General features: G+C 40.1%; 1 protein-coding gene across 4 annotated transcripts in view; it reads right to left on the bottom strand.

Moving 5' to 3' along the window:
- The window catches only part of tdrd9 (tudor domain containing 9), a 120,475-nt gene that overhangs the window by 3,323 nt on the left and 93,264 nt on the right, over positions 1 to 23,888 (bottom strand). Inside the window, exons 23-35 of one of the 4 annotated variants that reach the window (XM_016990668.2) lie at positions 23,231 to 23,331; positions 22,328 to 22,501; positions 20,695 to 20,803; positions 17,572 to 17,784; positions 16,381 to 16,470; positions 16,160 to 16,245; positions 12,563 to 12,716; positions 10,225 to 10,295; positions 8,658 to 8,767; positions 8,431 to 8,527; positions 7,748 to 7,886; positions 7,008 to 7,126; positions 93 to 165 (exon numbers count right to left, since the gene is read on the bottom strand). In XM_016990668.2, coding sequence (XP_016846157.2) covers positions 93 to 165; positions 7,008 to 7,126; positions 7,748 to 7,886; positions 8,431 to 8,527; positions 8,658 to 8,767; positions 10,225 to 10,295; positions 12,563 to 12,716; positions 16,160 to 16,245; positions 16,381 to 16,470; positions 17,572 to 17,784; positions 20,695 to 20,803; positions 22,328 to 22,501; positions 23,231 to 23,331 — 1,536 coding nt within the window. Of the gene's footprint in view, positions 1 to 92; positions 166 to 7,007; positions 7,127 to 7,747; positions 7,887 to 8,430; positions 8,528 to 8,657; positions 8,768 to 10,224; positions 10,296 to 12,557; positions 12,717 to 15,984; positions 16,246 to 16,380; positions 16,471 to 17,571; positions 17,785 to 20,694; positions 20,804 to 22,327; positions 22,502 to 23,230; positions 23,332 to 23,888 lie in introns of those variants that run through there. The other 3 variants (XM_008105449.3, XR_010002207.1, XR_010002208.1) reach the window with 3 other exon arrangements.

The raw sequence follows: 23,888 nt of genomic DNA, 5'->3' as shown, positions 1-23,888 counted from the left end.
GGATTCTGCTACTCTTGCCCATTTTATTTAATCTGGCCATATTCTCCCAAAATTTAAATGGATAGAGGCTGAGGATGAGAATTAAACCCTACCTGATTCCATTCATGTACGTTTGCATACCACTTGGGAGGAATCACATTGCGAGGTTTTGATTTGCAGATCAAGCTAGAGAAAGACAAAGTGAATAAAGGACAGTTTACGAGGGGTGATATTTCTTTTAAATTTAAATTTCATTGTATTTGAGTACATTTTACTTTTTAACATCATTAATATTTAACTCTGTTTTAATGTTTGTATTTTTTAGGCTTTAAATTGTATCTCATTTGGTTTCAATGTAAGCCACTTTGAGTCTCTTTTGTAGAGAGAGAAAGTGTGGTACAAGTAAACATAATAATAATAATTAATAATAATGAACAGAAAGGCAACAATCAGAAAAGTAGGAGCACAAAAGACCAGTTATTGACAAAATTATTCTGGAGAACCGTAAAAGCTGAAAAACTAATCTTCACATGACGTGGATTGACTACAAAAAGGCCCTTGACTCACTCCCACATAGCTGAATCATGAAGTGCCTGGACACCATTGGGGTCTGTAAAAATGTTGGCACTTTTATAGCAAATATGATGGAGAACTGGAAAACTGAACTGTTTGTTGGAAATGAAAACTACGGACTTGTCAACATCAGAAGAGGAATTTTCCAGGGAGACTCATTATCCCCACACTGCTTTTTATTATTGCCATGATCCTTCTGTCAACAATCTTACAAAAAACAAACCTCGGCTATCAAACGTCTAAGAAATCTCACAAAATTTCACATCTGATGTACATGAAGCCGTATGGGAAAACTGAAACTGAAATCGAGTCTCTGAGTAACACTGTCCAAATCTGTAGCGCTGATATCAGCATGGAGCTTGGTTTGGAAAAATGTTCGACAGTGGCATTGAAGAAGGGAAAAATCATTGAAAGTGAGGGCATAAATATGCCTAATGGTCAAACAATAAAGTGTCACCAGCCAGAGGCCTATAAATATCTGGGCATACTACAGCTGGACAACATCAAACATGAACATGTAAAAACTGTGGTCAATAAAGAATACACACAAACGGTCAGAAAAATTCTCAAAAGCAAGCTCAATGGAGGCAACACCATCAAGGCCATAAACACCTGGGCCATACCTGTCATAAGATATACTGCTGGCATTACAAATTGGATGCAGGTGGAACTGGACAATTTGGACAGGAAAACAAGAAAACTCATGACCATTCATCATTCACTGCACCCTCACAGTGATGTTGACCGGCTATATCTGCCTAGAAGATCAGGTGGGAGAGGACTCTTACAAGTAAAACAAGCAGTCAAAGAAGAAGAACATGCCCTGGCAGAATATGTAAGGGAAAGTGAAGAACCTGCTTTGATTGAAGTCAAAAATCAGAAACTCCTGAAATCACAGCAGACAAAGAATCAGTACAAGAAAACTGCACTGCGAACTAGGGATGACAGATGGCACAACAAAGCATTGCATGGACAAGTTGATAAGGAGAAGACCTGGCTGTGGCTCACGAATGGGACCCTGAAGAAGGAGACAGAAGGCCTGATTTTTGCAGCCCAGGAGCAAGCAATCAGAACAAATACAATTAAGGCCAAGATAGAAAAATCAGCCAGTGACCCAAAATGCAGACTCTGCAAGGAAACCTACAAAACCATTGATCATATCCTCAGCTGCTGTAAGAAAATTGCACAGACAGACTACAAACAGAGGCACAACTATGTGGCCCAAATGATTCATTGGAACTTATGCCTCAAGTACCACCTCCCAGCAGCAAAGAACTGGTGGGATCACAAACCTGCAAAGGTAGTGGAAAATGAACATGCAAAAATACTGTGGGACTTTCGAATCCAGACTGACAAAGTTCTGGAACACAACACACAGTTGTGGAAAAGAAAAAAAGTTTGATTATTGATATCACCATAGCAGGTGTCAGACGAATTTATGAAAAACAACAGGAAAAACTCAACAGTTATCAGGACCTCAAGATCGAACTGCAAAGGCTCTGGCATAAACCAGTACAGGTGGTCCCAGTGGTAATCGGCACACTGTCCCAAAATATCTCAGCCAGCATTTGGAAACAATAAACATTGACAAAATTACGATTTGTCAACTATAAAAGGCCACCTTCTTGGGATCTGCACGCATCATCTGAAAATACATCATACAGTCCTAAACACTTGGGAAGTGTTCAACTTGTGATTTTGTGATACCAAATCCAGCATATATCTCTCATTTGCTGTGTCATACTATGTCTTTGTGTCAATATAATAATATTTATAATAATTTGAAAGCCAGTGTGGTGTAGTGGTTTGAGCATTGGATTATGACTCTGGAGATTAGGGTTTGAATCCCTTTTCAACCATGGAGACCCACTAGATGACCTTGGGTGATCTCTGAATCTGATTTGTTTGTTCACTGGAGTTTAGTTGCCATGAGAAATGGCTCGGAAAACAGAATTGTGTGGTCTCCTTTGTTATAAAAAAGCAACTCCAAACAACCATTCTCTGCAAAGCAGTTTCAGAAGACAACAACTGTCTGTTCATTAGTGCCCAGCGAGAAAAAGAGGTGTAACTTTTCCCCATCCCTATGCTGTGATCCAAAGCAATTCAATCTTTCCAGTGGACACCTGTAGATACATCTCATCCAATGCAGAACTTAGGACATCTTGCTGTTCTAGCATTAAGGAGTTCTCCAAAACAGGCCGGTTTCTCAGATAACTCAGTTCAAATGTTTTGGAAACACTCCCCAAAGACATGGATGCCAGGGCTAGCCTGGTTCTGCTCTCTATGCTGCTAATAATCATGTGAGAAAGAACACTTCCTGAAACATTAGTCACCTTGCTATCTTCTACAGCTAAGGGTGCATCTCCACTGTAGAATTAATGCAGTTTGAACAACTTTAATTGCCCAAAAATATAGTGAAATGGGTCCAATGACCCCTGAAGATATTTGGGTTGTTGTAATTGGGTGTAATGTGTGATGGGTAAGGTTTCCTGGGGGTCCAATGTGGGTCCGCTAGCCTTCCACAGTAACCCACCCTTGCCTTAAATAAAGAAGCCCAGCTTCCACTTACCCCCAAGTGTAGCCAATGCCATTCATCCAATAACATAAGATAGTAGCAAAAGGGTCTACCAGGTCTACCATGCCACCTCCCTCAATAATCCAAGTACTGGGTGGACTCATTTATTTGGAACAATTTGACAAGACAAGCATTTAAAACATCATAATATAAATTCATCTCTCAGTGTTAACATTGGCATCGCTTGGATTGTACATCCATGTATGCTCCGGTGCTCATCTATCGATATAATCCTAGCTATTTTTAGAAGCTTTTGTCATGTGTGACAACGCGATTACCACAGAATCCTTGCCTGCCAACTCCTGTCTTCCAGAGCCGTGCAAAGTACGGCAGTGATGTATTTTAATTCATTCTGTCTAGACATGTTATTCAAATACATAGTTCCCTCTTAAACAGTGATGACATATGGTAAATACAATTAACTTGCATGAATTGTAGATGCATGAATTGCCCTGAATACATAATGATACTTTTAGGTTCTCTTAGGGCTGCCATTATTTTGTGTGTTATGTTTACAAGAAAGAGTATGAGATAGAGACAGAAAAACAGAAATAAAGAGAGAGAGAGAGAGAGAGAGAGAGAGAGAGAGAGAGAGAGAATGTCCCCTCTCCACATAAGATCATAGCAAAATAATAATCATTAAATGTAACAGAACCACAATTAACAAAACAAATTTCAACAGGGAGAAATTATGTTACTATACTTTGGCATTAAAAATGAAAAGTGCAGATATAAGATGGGTGACACTTGGCTTAAAAACAGTAGGCATGAAAGCGATCTTAGTAGACCACAAGCTGAACATGAGTCAACTGTGTCATGCACCAGCTGAAAAGCCAAGCTGATTCTAGACTGCATCAGTAGGAGTACAAAATCTAGATCAAAAGGAGTCATAGTCTCACTCTATTTTGCTTTGGTCACACCTCACCTGGAAAAACCCAGTGTCCAGTTCTGGGCAACACAAATCAAGAAGCTAATGTGTCCAGAGAAGGGAGACCAAAATTATCAAAGTTTTGGAAACTACAAACCTCTATGAGGAAAGGCTGAGGGAGTTGGGTATGTTAAGCTTTCAGAAACGAAGGATGAGGGAGGGGGACATGATAGCTAGCTATGTTTAAATATTTGAAAGGATGTCACATTGAAGAGAAGGAATGTTTTTTCTGCTGCTCTGGAGACTAGGACACAGGGCAGTGGATTCAAATTGCAGGAAAGTGGATTCCACCTCAACTTCAGGAAGAACTTCCTGATGATATGAGCTATTTAGCAGTGGAATATGCTGCCTTGGAGAGTGGTGGAATCTCCTTCTCTGCAGGTTTTTAATCAGAGACTTGGTGGGCATCTGTCGGGGATGCTTTGATTGGCAGGGGGTGGACTGGATGGCTCTTGTGGTCTCTTCCAACTCTATGATTCTGTGATTCTATGAAAATCATGAACGGTTGTGTTTCAGAGGTAAAGTAATGGACACTAAGCACATCTTGTGCTCTAATAAGAATACAAGAGTTGAAGGAAGCCAGCAGAATCCATTTTTCACATCTGCATAAATGACTATGGATATGAAGCTGGGGAAAGGGGGGATATTCACCACCACAGCTCTGGCCAGCCATTTTTATTTTGTTTTGCCTAGAAAGTTGTGGGCATTCCAGGGGAAATTATGTGGAAAGGCACCAGCTGAATGGAAAATGAAATTCCAATCCAAGTTGCTTTCTCCTTACCACCAAGAACTGTGGAAATGTCACATTTTACTGGGCTGAGAAATCAGAAGGAACCATTTTGGCTGACAGGGGTAGAATAATAATTCTTATTAAAGTTGGCCACATTGTGATAAAAGCACGACCACCTTATGCATGGATTAACTCAGCCTGGGGACCCATAGAGACCCCATGAATTTTGTAGGATTTTCCCAGGAAATAAATACTTGTTGGTTTTGCCAGTTCCTTCCAGAGGGATGTAGTAGGGCTGTTAATATTTTGGAGGTTTCTCCTTCATATAAAACAAATGATTTAATTGTTTGTGTGTGTGTGTGTATGTATGTATGTATGTATGTATGTATATGTATGTATATATATACACACACACACACACACACACACACACACACACACCATATTTTAAGACATTTACATTGTTTTTAATTGACATTGTGTCATATTTATTGTTAATTGTCATAATTTTTGCGTGTCAGAAGTGACTTGAGAACATACTACAAGTCGCTTCTGGTGTGAGAGAATTGGCTATCTACAGAGACATTACCCAGGGGACACCCGGATGTGTTACCTGGGAGGCTTCTCTCATGTCCCCGCAAGCTAGAGCTGACAGATGGGAGCTCACCCTGTCTCACAGATTCGAACCAATATCCTTTATGTCAGCAACCCAACCTTTAGGTCAGGAGTCCAGCCGGCACAAGGGTTTAACCCACTGAGCCACTATGGCCCCCTGTGGCCTAATGGGTTAAATCCTTGTACTGGCAGAACTGCTGACTGAAAGGTTGGCAGTTTAAATCTGGGAGCGGGGTGAGCTCCTGTCTGTCAGTTTTAGCTCCCCATGCGGGGACATGAGAGAAGCCTCCCACAGAATGCTAAAAACATCAAACATCTGGACATACCCTGGACAATGTCCTTGCAGATGGCCAATTCTACCATACTAGAAGCAACTTGCAGTTTCTCAAGTCACTCCTGACACACACAAAATTGTCATAAATAGGCTCAGGAGACTAGTGGGATCAAAATAAAATACATAAAATGCATAGGGTCGTCACAAATCAAAGCTGACTTGACAGTGAAGGGAATAAAGCACATACCAACAACAAACAAATGGAGTAAGATTCAGGTTCAGTGTATGAAGGCAATCACAAGCCCCTCTTTAATGTTTACCAATCCTTTTAGGTTTAACACCTAATTAGGATTATAGATTTAGTAGTAAGATTTTTATCACAACACAGGTGAAGGGAATAGCCCAACTATCAAGTGACATACAGATAAACGTAATTAAAATGACAACAATTTTAACAAAATTGAAGACAGGAGCAGAATTCAAAACGATCTTGACAGACTAGAGAGATGGGCCAAAACTAACAAAATGAAGTTCAACAGGGACAAATGCAAAATACTTCACTTCGGCAGAAAAAATGGAAATCAAAGATACAGAATGGGGGACGCCTGGCTTGACAGCAGTGTGTGCGAAAAAGACCTTGGAGTCCTCGTGGACAACAAGTTAAACATGAGCCAACAATGTGATGCGGCTGCTAAAAAAGCCAATGGGATTCTGGCCTGCATCAATAGGGGAATAGCGTCTAGATCCAGGGAAGTTATGCTCCCCCTCTATTCTGCCTTGGTCAGACCACACCTGGAATACTGTGTCCAATTTTGGGCACCACAGTTGAAGGGAGATGTTGACAAGCTGGAAAGCGTCCAAAGGAGGGCGACTAAAATGATTAAGGGTCTGGAGAACAAACCCTATGAGGAGCGGCTTAAAGAGCTGGGCATGTTTAGCCTGCAGAAGAGAAGGCTGAGAGGAGACATGATAGCCATGTACAAATATGTGAAGGGAAGTCATAGGGAAGAGGGAGCAAGCTTGTTTTCTGCTGCCCTGCAGACTAGGACGCGAAACAATGGCTTCAAACTACAGGAAAGGAGATTCCACCTGAACATCAGGAAGAACTTCCTCACTGTGAGGGCTGTTCGACAGTGGAACTCTCTCCCCGGGGCCGTGGTGGAGGCTCCTTCCTTGGAGGCTTTTAAGCAGAGGCTGGATGGCCATCTGTCGGGGGTGCTTTGAATGCGATTTCCTGCTTCTTAGCAGGGGGTTGGACTAGATGGCCCATGTGGTCTCTTCCAACTCTACTATTCTATGATTCTATGAAAAGAGAGGATAATAAATAATTTACCTTAACAGCTTATCTCGCGCAGACTGCTGCAACTGGGAAATTCTCACTTGGCCAAAATTCAGCAGGCCGTTTGGACCGTCGCTGACTAATTTGTTAATGGCCATCCTTAGAATATTTATCTGTGAAAAAAATAATTTGTTTAGTGACACAGAAAGCTCATTTTATTTTTAAAATTAGTAAAAATAGAATGTACTAGTGACTGATCTAATGTCAAATCATTTATCTGATTAAATCATTTCATTTACTTTTTGCATCTACCCATGGGTACTCATCTACCCATAAGTTGACGTCAAGGGCAGGTTTAGGGTCAAAATTATGGATTTTGATATGAACCATGGATAAGTCCAGGGTTATTTTGTAAAGACGAAGGCATCAGTGCTGCCTCAGGGAGCCAGCTAACGCTGGTAGTTTCTGATATTTCCCTGCCTAGGCATTCAAAAAGGCCCAAAGCAGTGTTGCAACAGAAAGATTAAAGGTGCTTTTAAAGGTCTTCTTGAGATGAACCTTAAGGTCATCTTGCCTTTTGCCACTCTACTCAGAGAAGGGGAGGGTTCCTTTTTAATGGAGGAAGCTGACCACAGAGTAACACCAGAGGATGTAGAAATTCCTACAAATGGGTGAAAAGTCAAATTGCAAATAAGCAAAAGTGACTCTGAATTCCATGAAACTAAGGGCCATCCATCAAAAGGCATCCCAATTATTGGCTTCTCTAAAATCTGCAGTAGTCATGCATGTTTTACCTGAGTCATGTCTTCCGTGTCAATCTCCACATCAAATGTCAGCTCCATGTCATGGTCCTGGAAGACGGGGGTCCCCAGAGAACGATTCCATCCCAAACCACAAAGGACACCGGTGTACCTTGTTTGCTTTTCATCAATTCTAAAGAGATGAGCAAACTTTCTAAAGGGTCCCAGAATGTGTAAGGAAAGAACACAGCAATTTCTGATGGCATCGCCAGACACTGACCCTATACAAACAACAGTGCCTTGGATCTGAAGCAAGTTCAAAGGGCAGAGGAAAAGATTAGTGAAAACTGGTTCTCCCCTATATAGGGAAAGACACTTATTCCATTAATTAACATATTGAAATCAATGTATCTCAAGGAGCTGTACTGTTTTAGAGATTCACTGAATACTGCTGAACAAAAAAAGATGGTAGTGAGTCAGCTACAAGGGGGGAAACAGTGCACTGAGTTGATTGAGAGAAAAAATAGTGAATGATCACAAAAAAGTCTTTTAATGTTTTTTGTGGATTTTGCATTGACTTTTTTCTCTTAGTTGAACAGGCAGATTGTCAAAAAGCTGTATATAGAAATATGAAAACAGCAGAAGTAATGCTTAATATTCTGTTTAGGAGAGGATAAAAGCAGCATACAGGCATTTTGCTAAAATTGACTGCAACTGTTTAGAAAGTGAGTACTTACCTGAGCTCTATAACTGGAGCAAAGAGCATGGCAAGCAGTGCTGGGAGGCCTGGGATGTGTGGCATAAGAGAGGTCTCCCTCAGTAACATTGTGGTTCCTGTTGTCATTAAAAAAATACATTCTAACTTTTTCAAAATGCAGAATCTTGTAAAACAGCAGCTGCAATGTTGAACAGAATTTCATAATGCAGGCATATGCCAATCATGTTAGAATAGTGTGGTAGTCACCTGTTGCATTTATTGATACAGATGAAGCAACCAAGATCTGTTGGAACGAATTCTCGGGATCATCGGCGACAACAACAGAATTTACACTCTCTCTCATGACCAAAACCGTTCTAGGAAGGGATAGGAAAGAAGAATCATATTTTACAATTCGTTGGGTCAAGTGTTTTTACCAAGAATCCCCTTCATAAAGGAGAGAAAGAAAATAAAAAGCATCAATGTTTCATTCACTAACTGGTCAAGATCACTTTATTAAAAACTATCAGTGATTTTTTTTTTTATTGTGTCAGAAGCGACTTGAGAATAGTCACTTCTAGTGTGAGAGAATGGGCCGTCTACAGAGACGTTGCCTAGGGAATGCCCAGATGTGTTACCATTCTGCTGGGAAACTTCTCTCATATCCCCACAAGCTAGAGCTGACAGGTGTGAGCTCACCCCATCTTATGGATTCGAACTGGCAACCTTCAGGTCAGCAGTTCAGCTGGCACAAGGGTTTAATCCATTGTGCCACTGCGATTCCAGCTATTAGTGATGAAGAAATGTTTAACACGTTCAGGAAAAAAATGAGTTATCATGGATTCCTGTATTTGCAAAATCTAACATTGATAATGATGTCCATAGAAAAAGTATGGCTTTTTCCAAGGGATCCTTGTTCCAAGGGGCCCTCTTCTCTGTTGGGAGAAGTACATGAAATGGATTGTGTTTGACATACTGATACCAGTTTGAAACCACTTTAAATCCTTTGAATCCTAGGATTTCCTGTTCACTGAAGAACTTAGAATTTTCTGTAGATGGTTCCTAGTATAACTCTCCAGACTACAGCACTAGAACTCTCAAGCACAGAATCCTTCATACCTCTCCAAATGTCATTTTACTATGTGCCTTCAAGTTGCTTCCTACTTATAGCAACCTAAGGCAAACCTATCATGGAGTTTTCTTGCCAAGATTTGTTCAGATTTGTTCATCTTTGCCCTGCTCTGAAGATGAGAAAATGTAGCCCAGTGGGATTAAAACCTTAGTCTCCGAAATCATAGTTCAATACCCAGTCCATACCGCCTCTCATCCTCACCAAACCAGAAATCCCAGGTTTCCCACAGATTGAATCCATGGCAGTTAAAGTGGCATTCAACTTTTACAAGTAAGCGGTGCAGACTAACCCATAAGTGGAGATACAGAGAGCACTTTGATTGTGGAATGCATTCCCCAAAAAGACCAAACTGCCATCTGTGATTTCAGCACTAAGTCAAGAACAAATTGGCAATTCATCCAATGTTTTGGAGATCAAGGAATCGTGTTTCTTTGACTGTCATTTTTGTTTTTAATTCTGCTCAAGTATTTTTAGTTTAAATTATTTTTGAAACTGCTTTTACAATGATTACATAGTGTTGTGAGATATCTAATACAAACTGGGGTAACTAATAAATATTCTCTTAACTTTCCAACAAAGGAGAGAAAGGAAGAAACCTGTCAAGATTGTGCCCACAGCACCTCAAACAAGTTAATCATAGGAAATATATGTCTACTTTGGCAACAGGTATCTTTCATTGCTGCTCATAAAGAACCATCCTACCTGAACCTGGAGACTCTGGTCATACTGCTGAACTTCAGATTGTAAGGGTTGAAAGGGCCAATTAGTCTTGCCTTTGTGGAGAAAACAAGGTATCATGCATTATTATACTGGTGCATTCCATTGTTCCCTGCCTAGATGTAGTCATAGTAAGTCATTTATAGAGATGCTGAACAATACTGAACCCAGCAGAACCTCTACACCCCACTATTGACTTCCCTTGAGATTGATCAGGAGGAAAAGAGAAAGATCTGTTGCCCAAACATTTGGCTTTTCATTCACACACCACTGGATTGTGTTCCAAGTAAACAATGAGGTAGACCTTACATCTATGGGTCACACAGAGTGTCAAGGGAAGGGATGTCAGAAGCAATGAGAAATGTGTAGAGGGAACCAGTGCAAATAATAACATTCATAATATGTATTTATGTTGTTACTTCTGTGAACTATGCTGGCAGGCTTTGCCCCATGTGGGCCGCCCGAGTCCCCGCGGGGAGATGGTAGCAGGGTATAAATAAAGTTTTTTTTATTATTATTATTATTATTATTATTATGCATACTTACTTGTGCTATCAGTGAGTATTTCAAGCTCTTAGCCCTCTGCATAAATGCAAAAAAGACTTATCCGTATATACTCGAGTTTAAGCTTACCTGAATATAAGCCGAGGTGCCTGATTTTACCACAAAAAACTGAGTAAACTTATTGACTCGAGTATAAGAGGAGGGTGGGAAATGCAGCAGCTACTTGTAAATTACAAATAAAAATAAAAATTGATACCAATAAAATTCCTAAAGTGATGCATCAGTAAGTTAAATGTTTTTGAAAATTTACATAAAACTGTAATTTAAGATATTAACAAGATTTTAATCAGATAAGACTGTCCAACTCTGATTACCTATATACTTTGAGCATAAGCCAACCTGTATATAAGCAGGCCAGGACCTTCACTCAAGTATAAGCTGAGGGAGGCTTTTTCAGTCCTAAAAAAGGGCTGAAAACCCCGGTTTATACTCAAGTATATATGGTGTATCACCACAAAGCTGTCCCTGAAATAGGCACTTTAAGGCAAAAGCAAGCAAATCTTCATGATGATCATCATCATTGGTTTATACTTAACCTTTTTTTTTTACAAAGCTGAGATTTAAAGCAATATGCAAAAATTAAAACAGATAAATGCAAACCATTTTTAAAAAAGAAATGTAAGTGAAAAGAATTAGGAAAAATGCAAACATATCCAATAAGAAGGCATAAAATAAGACAGTACTGCACTCCATATAAGAAGGTGTTTCCTTATAAAAATGCAGTTGGTACATGAACACACAGAAATTCGGAAACTATTACAAGAATTTGCAGAACAAAATGTGGAACTCAAGAAGGTACATTCTATCATATGTGGTGGACTTGCGGGGAAACTAAGGATTATTGGAAAGAGATTCAAGAGACATCTCAAAAAACACTTAAAATCAAAATCCAAATGAAACCAAAATATTTTCTATTTGGCCTAACAGACAATTATATTAACTTGGATACAAATAAGGAAATTATATTTAATTATCTAACAACAGCTGCAAAGATAGTATATACAAGGAATTGGAGAGCAAAAGAGATACCATCAAAAGATCAATGGCTAACTAAAATTATGGGCATAATGAACATGGATAAATTCACTCAATTACTGAAGAAAAACTCAGGAAGATCAACAAGAAGAACAGATTGGCAACTATATAACGAATACATGAATTCAGAGGAAAAAAATGATACTTATATAATTCATACAGCTTAGTACAAAGAAAACAACCCTGCATTATGGAAGGAGAAGGAAAAACATATTTGGGAAAGAACCGATAGACTAATGATTGAAACAACCACAAAGAAAATGATTGGAAGTCAACAAACTCCCCGTTTTCCTTTTTTTTCCTTCTCTTCCTTCCTTGTACCCCACCTTTTTACCCATCTCCCTTCCCACATTTCTGAACTCGTCCTCAATTCTTCTCCTCATACCCGCTTCCCCTATTTCCCTTTTAACCCAAATTTTACCTATATCTGTTTTGATGAAAATGTTTAATAAAGATTATTTTTTTAAAATGCAGTTCCTCAAGACCCTGTGAGAACAATAAGACTTCACATGCTGCAGAAGAGGCCTTTGCTACCCCTTGTCACCATCGCATAAGTTTATGAAGGCACTTGCATTCAATGTCAAACAATGATGTAATATGTTATTAACCAACATGATGAGAAAAATAGTATTTTATTCTTCAGGAACTGTACAGCATGCTGTTCTGAAATAATCTCAGGAATGAAGCAGGAATAAAATGGTCACTTCTTTTAAGGTTACCTTACATTTTGGGGTCCCAAACTGATTGCCAGAGCAGCTCTCCAACAACATTTTAATAATGCGGGTTTCTTCTTTTGAGCTGTTCCGGATAAATGAAGATCCATTCTTACTGTTTGCTTCTGGGTTTGAAAACACCAACTTGAGGTTTTCATTGCTTTGCTAAGAAAGAAAAAAAAAAGGTGGGGTGAGGTGGAGACATTTATTGCCAGGGAGAGGAAGGTGTGGCACCTTTTGCTCCAGATGCACCCCACACTTTCAGAAAAAGAAAACGTCTGGTCAATTTTTCTGCCAAAAAATGCCTCACTCCCCACCCCAAATATGGTGGCTGGGATTCCTCCCCCCCCCCCCCCCCCCACTGTTATAGAGCCTGCCAAATGAGACAACTAGACCCCACATTTATGTTAATTATTATGGTGATTTTCCATACAAAAATCTCTCCAACACCACTGTAACCATTGTAGAGCAGTTTTCCTTAACATTAGTTATGATGGCTTTAGGACTGCGGAGGATTGTAGTATTCACCTGGATGTAAGGCATGGAAACTGAGAAATTGGACTAACCGTGAAGGTTCATTCTGGGATGGCAGGATCCAATATTCTCTTTTCGTTGAGCTGCTAAGCGCCTGCCCCCTTCTCCAACAGTTATATTATCAAGGCTTAACTAACTTAATTTCTCAGAAAAACTTTCACTTAACTAATTTTTTGTTAACTTGTTTGTTGTTGTTCCCAGTGAGGGCACAGATTGCTCCTCCTGCCATCCAAGAAGGAACCTTTGCGAGAAGTTCAGTTTCTCATTCCCGGATGGCAAGGAGGAGCAATCCACTACGATTAGGGCTTACCCAAGCCCTTCTTCTGGAAGGAAGAATCACTTTTACAGATTGCAGAATGGTGCTTTGAAAAGCTGCTCATGCCAACTTATATTGGCCCTATTTATAGTGTCTCACAAACACTGAATCCTCAACTCATTCTACAACATCGTAAATACCATAAAAAGACACTTAAACAGAACAAGCCATTTATGATGTGCCTATGATCTTGTCAAATGAGGCCAAACACATTTTAGTTATAATATTGCAATATGCAGGCGTCAATCCATCTTCCAATAACCACTCTAAATACCTTTGGTCTCCAAGATCCTAGGATTGCATAGTATAAACAAAGCCCCCATGTAACTAATTTTGAGATGTTCTCTTCCAAGATATTCATGGCTCTCTTATCCAAAGTGTGCCACCTATGCTCTTCTAGATGACGAGTTTAGGCAAAACGGGAAAATAACTTACTTCCAGGGCACTCTTTATCAATAAGCATTGTTATTAATTTTAATCTGTCATACTCAACTGACAAAAATTAGGTTTCACCAATAAACCTGCCTACCCTGATAGCTTCTTGCTGATGTTACGAGAACTAAGACTGCCACCTTAAATGGATGTATTCTTATTGAAGGCTTCCTAGTAGGTTCACACAAAGCTGTTGTCCATCTATTCAGCACTACATTTAAATTTCAACCTTTCCAAACCCAAGTCTTCTAACTCAGCTAGTCCTGTTGTCCCTTTTTACTTAAGTCTCCTATCATCAAAGACACTACAACTTCCAAATTAGAGTTTCTCAAATGCCATTCTTACTACTTTCCTGCACTTCATTCCTGACTACCTTATCATAATTGTTTCACTTATTACTGAGATAGCTTGAACAAATGTTTTCAAATGGTCTTGGCATTATATGCTCACTATGGAAACATTTCTGTGCTGCCTGTAAGGCATTTCTACAGCTTGAGGAATTCAGCTTTGGCCCTGGAGACACTGAGCATGCTCGGTCTGAGGAAGAAGACTGCCCCCCCCCCCCCCCGGTCTTCTTATAACCACCTTTCTCAAACACTATTCCCTTAAGTCCCCCCTTCTTCTTCTCAGAGCCCCGCAGGCTGGTGGCTATCTGAGATATTCTTATATACCTCACTGTATCCCCTGAGCTGCTGATATGTCTTATTTGCTCCTTCGTTATCTCGAATGCTGGCTTCTACCAATGATAAATTGGGAGACACTGAGCACGTTCAGCTGGAGGCAACTGCTCCCAAACAGTGCCCTGTCTTAGAGATGTAGTTTTCAAAATGATGCTCAGAGCTTACAGGGAGAGATATCATTGCTTCTGCAATATTGTTCTACACTTTGCAGCCATTGCTTAGAGTTGCCTTTCTGTCCTTGTTTTCTCCATTTTATTTATATTTACTCACATTCTTGCCTTACACATTTGTCAGAGAAGGGAAAACATTGCTGGTTGGTTAGGCAGAATATAATAAAAACTGTTGGAGAAAAGGAAAGGGCTTAATGGCTGAACTGGAAAAAAAAACTCTTGAATCCTGCCATTCCAGTTAGAATGCAGTGGGTAAGCCCAATTATAGTGGATTGGTCATCCTTGTCATCCCAAGAATGAATTTAATTGCTAAAAAGTGAAAAGCATATATTGAAAGCCTATATTGGAAACAGAAACATCCCAAGTCACTCACTATTTATTTGTTAATGTATATATTTGGTAACCTGTATTCATGTATATGTTGATTTGACTCTTTGGTATGGGAGGAGTTATAGACACGTGATTATACTGAGCATGTGCAGACTCAAGACTCCATTTTGTATTCAGTATTTGTTTAGACTTCAATGAGAGCAGTCATGCATCAGACCTCAGAGGAGGTGAATGTATTCAAGTGTGTGTATGAACTTGCTGTTCAAGCAGCTTGCTGTTTGGACTTCAGAGAGAAGTCAGTTTAGAGACTTCAATATTTGCTTATAGACTTCAGTGAGTACAGCTATACTAAAGACTATTAAGACTGATACCCTGTGTTCTCAACACAGAGACAAGAAGCTACATCCTATTTGTAACTGAACTTTATTAAGAAATGTGCCTGTATGGTGAATTAATACAAGAGATGTTATTTTTCAAAGAAGACTTTGTTTTATCTCTGAGTGCATATTTTAAGAGGTTTAAAGGGAATGTATATCTTTAAGGCAACTTCAACTTCAAAGAAACAACCATCTTCTGCTAACCAAATATATTTTTGCACTGGCATGTCTTTACCCTTGGCAGTCTAAAGACATGGTTCTTCAGTTTAACAGCTGAAGAAACCTGTGTGCTATTACATTAATGCTTGTGAATATCACTTGGTAGAAGAGTTGACTTCTAACAAGGTCATGCTCTTCTTGACTAGTGGTTTCCAAAGGTGGTCTCCACATATTCATGGAGATTCACATTGGCCAAAAGGATATGTGCCCATAGACTGGGTGCAGTTATGTTCCAATAGCTTATGCAATAAGTTATGTTTTGTAATAGGCTATGGAATGTCCAATAGCCTACACCGTGCAGTTGGCTCCCCCCTTGTTTTCAAAGCTCCAAACTTGCTTCTACTCTATTTTCACAAAGAGAGGACACAAACGTACGACTGATTCATAAGAATCGTCTGCCAGCTCGGCATGGTGTTCTTGGATGAGTACATCGCGAATGTTGACGATCTCCATTGTTCCAGAGTATCGAAGCACATCGACATGCAAGATGCTGTGCACAATCGAGAAGACCTTCACCATGAGGGCACAACCATTGACTAAAGCAGCAAACCTTTGACTTGCAGCGTAACTCCACTGCTCCCCGCAGACCAGGGAGTGTGCCGATGGCCGCATTCTGCGTACTTTAAATTCCAGAGCCTAAGCAGAAATAGAACACATCAGAAGAGGCAGACATTCTGCCAGAAAGTGAACATTTGAAGATCTTGAGTTGTCTGATGTACCAGCCCACCCACCCACTACTGCACCAACAGGCAATTTGTTTACAAACCCTACCTGGAAAGGAAGTTCTCGAAGATGACTTGGGATCTCCCGTAAGAGGTTCAAAGCCACTTTTGACCTGTTGCCATAATCAACATAGAAAATCTGCATAATAAAAACAGTGGTTTCAAGAGACTGATATTCTTCCAATAGAATAAATGGGTAGCATAAAAATCCTATAAAGTGACCACACACAAATGGTGTGGGGTATCATTCGCATTGTAGAGAGACATAGATTTTCTGTAAGACAAGGAGCATGTTCAAGAAGAGTACTTTTATCTATTACAGCCAATGTTTGTATGAGTTATTATTTGGGACTACAACTTGACTAGGGGAACCCAGGAGATGAAGTCCAATAAGTTTCCTAAGCTCGTATTATACTATGTAACACGATTTTTATTCCAGAGTTATAAATATCATTTCCTAATTGGTTCTACTGTGTTTCCCTGAAAATAAGACAGTGTCTTATATTAATTTTTGCTCCCAAAGATGCTCTAGGTCTTATTTTCAGGGGATGTCTTATTTTTCCATGAAGAAGAGTTCACATTTATTGTTGAACAAAAAATGAACATTTATTATTTACTGTGCAATAGTTGTCATCATAAACCAGCATAACCAAACTGTGAATCCTATCAAGAATTTCTTGTTACTACCATTATTTCCATGTACAACACTTTATGGTATGTACATTTACTGATCCTGCATGCTCTGTTGTTCTGTTCGGCGGGCATGCTTCCAAACAAAAACTTTGCTAGGTCTTACTTTCGGGGGAGGCCTTATATTTAGCAATTCAGCAAAACCTCTACTAGGTCTTATTTTCTGGGGATGTCTTATTTTAGGGGAAACAGGGTAGGAGTCCCTGATGGCGCAGCGGGTTAAGCCGCTGAGCTGCTGAACGTGTTGACCAAAAGGTCAGTTGTTCGAATGTGAAGAATGGGGTGAACTCCCATTATTACTCCCAGCTTCTGCCAACCTAGCAGTTCAAAAACATGCAAATGTGAGTAGATCAATAGGTACGGCTCCAGCAGGAAGGTAACGGCGCTCCATGCAGTCATGCCACCCATATGACCTTGGAGGTGTCTACAGATAATGCTGGTTCTTCGGCTTAGAGATGGAGATGAGCACCAACCCCCAGAGTCGGACACAACTAGACTTAATGTCAGGGGAAAACCTTTCCCTTCCCCTTTTTAAAGTTTTTAAGCTTACCTCTGCATTCTCTCCAGAAACATACAGAATTTGGGCTCGATAGTATCTCTCATCCTCCCAATCTGTAAACGGTGCCAAACAAACCAAATCCGGATGGGGACGAACTGGCAAAGGGGTCAGCTTTAGCTCATTGATCTCTGCACACAAACCTTTTAATATTTTCATGCTTTTATCATCTATTCTGTAACCCCAGAAGTGTCCAACCTCTACCACCTAAAAGATAAATAGCATTTTTACTATTTGCATGGTCTGACATGAGTTTTGTTTTTCTATATAGTCTTTTAATATATTTTAATATTTAATGTTATAACTTATAAATCGTAAACTGTAATGCTTGGCTTTTGTATTATTTTAAAGATATTGTTATCTGTATTAAATGTGGGATATAAATAATGTATTCTTCAACTTTTAATTGTTGAAGGTACCAAATTTCATTTATAAATGTCTCCTTTAGCTTCAAAAACACATTGCAGTATGTGAGATCAAGTTGTGCCCTGGATTAATTTGCCTATCTGTATTCCTCACACGTTTGACATAAACAAAGGCATTCTTCTTGAATGCTTATCTTATTCGTACTACTTTTTTAAAATTAAAAGGTAGTATGTAGCCCTCCAGATGTTAAAATGTAACTGCAAGTATTCTTTGCCAATAGCTATGTTAGTTATCACTACTACGAACTACAGTTTAATAATATGTGTGTGGGGGGGGGGGGGCAACTCTCCTGTATTAAAGTACTTCTGTTCTGCTTTTTGCAGCAGAAATGTGAAATGCTTTCCCAGGCTAAATAAAACAAATGAAAATGTTTAATGCAACTACAATACAAACATCACACCATAAAAATGGACTTCAGCTAAATGCAATCTGGAACAAAAAGATATTTTAAAACATTTATTCAGTAATTAATTTATTTTTTAATTTATGTACTGCCTTTCTCCCAAATGGAGTTCAAAGTGGCTTGCAATAATCAAATTATAAAAATAATCAGAGCCAGGAGCCATGCTCTGGAAAATAATTATATAAAAATGAAGTTTGGGAAATAATTATATAAAAAATTTCACTCTGCTTTTCACTGTAGTTTTTATGAATTTTCAAGCTATATCACTGTGTTAGGGAATGGCGAATACTGGGAAAGTCATTTGCAAGATCATAAATGGGCAATAAAATAAATTCACGGCATAAATCTGCCCATGCAAAGCAGGTGAATATAGCACTGAATGAGACATGTAGAATAATCACAGCATGTCTTAAACCTCCAGCTGTTGATAGACTCTATAAGCTAGCTGGCATTGCCTCCCCGATGTGCGATGGAAAGTTGCTGCCAATTGAGAGAGAAATAAAGGTGAACACTGTGAAAGCCACCCACTGTATGGCTATCAGCCTCCTCCCAGTAGATTTAAATCAAGGAAAAGTTTCATGAAAACCACCACTCCTTAAATGTTCCTCCAGCAACAACAAGAATATCGCTGTGGGTAGCAAAATCAGGCAATCCCAACTGGATGGCTACCCACGAGGGTCTTCTTCCAGGGGCAAGCCAAGAACGGGCAACTTGGAAGTACCTGAACAGACTCAGAAGCAGAGTTGGCAGATCAAAAGACAACCTGGCAAAATGGCACTACCTAGAAGAATCCTCCACCTTGTGTGACTGTGGAGCAAAACAAACAACTCAGAATCTGTATGCTTGCCCACAATTCCCTGCCTCATGCATAGAGGAAGAACTGTTTAAAGCTACAGACAAAGCAGTCGCTGTTGCCCAATTTTTTCTAAAACTATTTAGATGTTTGTGATCCCTTTTTATCAGTTTTAAACTTATTTATTTATGCAATGCTCTTCACACAAAATAAATTAATGGAGTTTCTACCTAAACATTAGGAAGATTTTTTTTACTGTAAAAACTGTTGCCCAGTGTTGCTCCGCATCTTGCGAAGTCTTTACACAGTGACTGGAAAAGACTCTTTCAGATTAAAAAAGCGATGACTACATTGGTTATTATCAATTGTGATAATTTCAGCTTCAAAGTATAAGAGACTCCCAAAAGATTCTGGATGGAATCCTCTATCATTGTGTACTTTACGTAGCTTTATATATACTTAGATATCTAGCAGAGGCACTAAGAAACCTACAAAATAATTTTTTATTTATTTTTTAATTTAAATATTTATACAGGAAGTTTCCATGTAACAAAGAAGATAGATTCTTTAAGTTTGTTCTTAAGTTGAATTTGTATGTAAATTGGAACAGGTACATTTTTCAAGTGAAACTACACCAAAAATATATATAATTTCAGTTTTGGATAGCATAGGGAAGCGTTACCAGTTACCACTCCTGTAACATTTACTTTGCTGTCAGTGCCCCTGTTCAGAAGATTTTACTTCACTTTTTGTCCCCGTGATAATTGGATTTTGAAAATGTGGCTTGTTTTGGAAACAAGGATTGGTGATAAAACTTCAGGGGAGGCACCTTTTCCACATGAAAACTCATTCAGGAGTAAGTTTCCCTTCCGAGGGATAGATTTCTCTCAATTCCTGTTACCTCAGACCCATTCTTAACTATGAGTCATTTCTAAGTCAGATGTTTGTAGCTTGGGGACAGCCTGTCATTTATCTGAAGATCTCAGGCTGGCATCCAAAACAGCTGGAGGGCAGCAAGAGGCCTGATAGAGCATACCTATGTATAAACTGATTTCATGTATAAGTCAAGGAAAGGTTTGAGGGCCAAAATTGTGATTTTAGATATAACCCAGGTGTAAGTTGAGGTTCTTTCTGCGAAGAGGGGGGAAACACCAATGCCCCTGCCATTTCTCCATTCAAAAAGGCCATAAGTAACAACATGACAACTAAAGCAGAGGTGGTTAGTGCTTCTTTTATGTCTTCCCAAGATGAGTTAGAGTCTTTCCTTTTACTGTTACACTCAGAGAAGTGGATAGTTCCTTTTTAAATAAGTTATGGAACAGGACTCACATTGACTCACGGATAAGTTGGCCCAGGTTTTGGGGCTTGATTATTTAGTTAAACTTTCTAGCTTTACACATGAGTTTATAGGCTAGCATAAATAATTAACATTCTCTAAAAGGGCTAAAATATAGTTAAAATCAAAATTTGGTGAAATATACAGATTTGAATATACCTCTGTGACGCTGATAGATAAATCAAGGCTGTTTATGGTCGGCAGTTTTTCCAATTCATTAGTGAAGTTCACAGTAGTCACTGTATGCTTCTGAAAGTGCATATTCACTCTAAAACAAATAAGTGGAATAAAAAATCACTCTTTATGGCAGCCTCCAATCAGGGTAGTAAATGACCTTTAAATGCTGATAAGAGAGAGGGAAGAGAAATTCTTCTCTACATATTAAACTGGCTATTTTAGATTTGTTTTTATCTTGACAGAAGCGACTTGAAAACATTCTGAAAGTCGCTTCTCGTGTGAAAGAATTGGCAGTCTACAGAGACATTGCCCAGGGGACGCCCGGATGTGTTACCATCCTGCTGGGAGGCTTCTCTCATGTCCCCACAAGATAGAGCTGACAGATGGGAGCTCACTCCATCTTGCAGATTCGAACCGGCAACCTTCAAGTCAGCAACTCAACCATTAGGTCAGCAGTTCAGCTGGCACAAGGTTTTAACTCATTGCGCCATTGTGGCTCAGTTATTTTAGATGTGATTAGATGAATACAATGTACTGCAATATCTATGCATGAGTTTGATTTGAGTGCTGGATCAAAAAAAGCTGGGTTCAGATCCCCACTCAGCCATGGGCAAGTCACACTTGCGCCCACACTCTAGAACAGGCATGGGCAAACTAAAGCCCGGTGCCAGATGCGGCCCCCTGGGCACTTACCTCAGGCCCTCCTAATTTTCGCTGTCCTCTTGGCATAAGCATATGGTGGCCTGCTGCATCCTTATGCCAAAACATGGGAGAGGAAGGAACATAGCAGCTGAGAGCCCTCTGGAGCGCTCTCAGTCACCGTGTGTCTCACCCTCCTCCCGGCATAAGGACAGTGAGAGCGACCCCATCCTTACGCCAGGATGGCTTAAGGAGGGCCCGTGGTAGCTGAGAGGCCTGTGGAGCACACTCAGCCGCCACCTGTCTCGCCCTCATTCTGACAATGCCAAGAGGACAGGCCGAGGATCGGGGAGGAGGATGGGAAGGAGGATAAGGGCAGTTGCCGCATGTCTTGCCTTCCTCCCAGCAGTCCCATCCTTATGCTGAGAGAACAACCTGAGGATACCCAGGCCCTGCCCTGCCCCCCCCCTCCCGGACCCATCCTTTTACAGTCCCTCCCCACCAAGCGTGTGCCCAGCCCCCCTTTCTCCTGGCCCGGACCACAATGCAGCCCCAAGGCAATAAAGTTTGCTCATGTCTGATCTAGAACGAGTGCAGTTTGACACAACTTTAATTGCCATGGCTAAATGCTATGTAATCACTGGAGTACTAGTTTCGCAAGGTCTTCCAGAGGACAACTCTCAGGATTCAATTACGCTGACCCATTGTGGTTAAAGTGGTGTAAAACTGCATTAATTCCATAGCGTAGATGCACCCTAGGATAGGCCCCATCTGAAGGAATTTTCCCAAAAAAAATGCAATATAGGTTCACCTTGGGGAAACAGAACAACTTATTTGGCATACCAGTCCCTAACTTTTAGTTTGCTTGGTCATATGCACTGCTCTGTGCATATGATTTGTGCTTGAGAAACCACTGTTAAATCAAACTGGTCCCTGGACAGGAATAGAAGCTAACGCTTTCCCATAACAGCCATACCGAGAGCTCCTCACAGCAGCAACTGTTCCTCTTCCCATTTTGCTCTCAATTTCTTCTGGGGAATGTATGTTAAGTTCCAACTGCATTCGGAGCTGTGTCATCTTCAGGGCCAAATACACCGCCGGAAGAACTTTAAACGTTTGGGTTGGATTTCGAGAAAATTCTATAAAAGCTCTATATGAAACCAAGCAAAGGAAATGGAGTCAATGTTGGTTTCTGCGGATTAGAATCAAGAAAGCACAGGTAAAACCTTTTCTATTCCAACAGGCATTTAGGAACCGGATGAAAGGAGTTTTAATAGAGTGCTACTGATTGGGTACTTTTCAACGGATGTGTTTTAAATGGCATTTAAATGTGCTTCGTCTTTGTCCTTTCATCTATATGTGTTTTAATATGTGTCAGAGCCAGCATGGTGTAGTGTTTTGAATGTCGGACTGTGAGTCTGAAGACCAGGGTTTGAATTTCCACTCAGCCATGAACTTAGGTGAGCCACACACTCTCAGTCTTGGAGGAAGGCCTTCGCTTTGAGGCTGAGAGAGTGTAACAGGCTCAAGATCATTTAGTGGGTTTCCGTGGCAGAGCAAATCTTGCCCAAAAAACACAGTGATGATTTTGCCTTAGAGTTGCCATGACTTGGAGATATACAATGACAAGTTCTACAAGCTCTTTAGTCTTCTCTGACAAAGAGTGTTGGCACCTCACCAAACTACAACTCTCAGGATCCCACAGTTATGGTCTGACAATATTTCACCAATCAGTGTAAAATATGACAAAAACCGGAGGAAAAATTAGGGCATAAGACGGATGAAAGGTAGCAGTGATATTCCCAGTAACCGCTTGCCAGGTAGATATTTTGATTCGCATTCAAAATATGCTGTGTGCTACAAACTAAAATCCACTTACTTGGTCCCATCGTAGGAAATTGATTTTACTTGGCCACACTGTCTGAACAGGGACTGAAGTTGTTCATGGTAGAGGTAGCCAAACGGGGGGATGTTCTTCAACTGTTGGGGGAGAAAATATGCGCCTTCAGAAACAACAACTTCTTTTTTTTCATTTTAAGGGAAGTCATTTGATTTGGATTGCAATCCTGTTGTTAAACCACATCATTTATGCAACACATTTCCAGACAGTTTCATAGGGAAGTGAAAGTGCCACAGTTGGTGTCAGCTTACGGGTACAACCACAGAACTGAAGAATCTCATTACGCGGCAAATAGGAGAACATTTTTGTATGAACCAACACAGCTGGTCGGTTCAAAAAAGGAAACATGCAACTCCACTTTCTTCTCCTGCATTGCCTTAAATTAAGGTTAGCAGGTGCCATCTACACCAGGCATGGCAAACTTCAGCCCTCCAGGTGTTTTGGATTTCAACTCCCACAATTCCTAACAGCCTACCGGCTGTTAGGAATTGTGGGAGCTAAAGTCCAAAACACCTGGAGGGCCAGAGTTTGCCCAGGCCTAATCTACACTGTAGAATTAATGCAGTTTGATATCACTTTATCTGCCAAGGCACAATGCAATGGAATCATGGGACAGAGGTTGTGTCCCTTATTTCAC

Source organism: Anolis carolinensis, chromosome 1 (assembly GCF_035594765.1).
Source record: "Anolis carolinensis isolate JA03-04 chromosome 1, rAnoCar3.1.pri, whole genome shotgun sequence".
NCBI lineage: Eukaryota > Metazoa > Chordata > Lepidosauria > Squamata > Dactyloidae > Anolis > Anolis carolinensis.
Note: the sequence above shows the minus strand (reverse complement) of the source record. Positions and strands in the feature narration are given on the sequence as shown.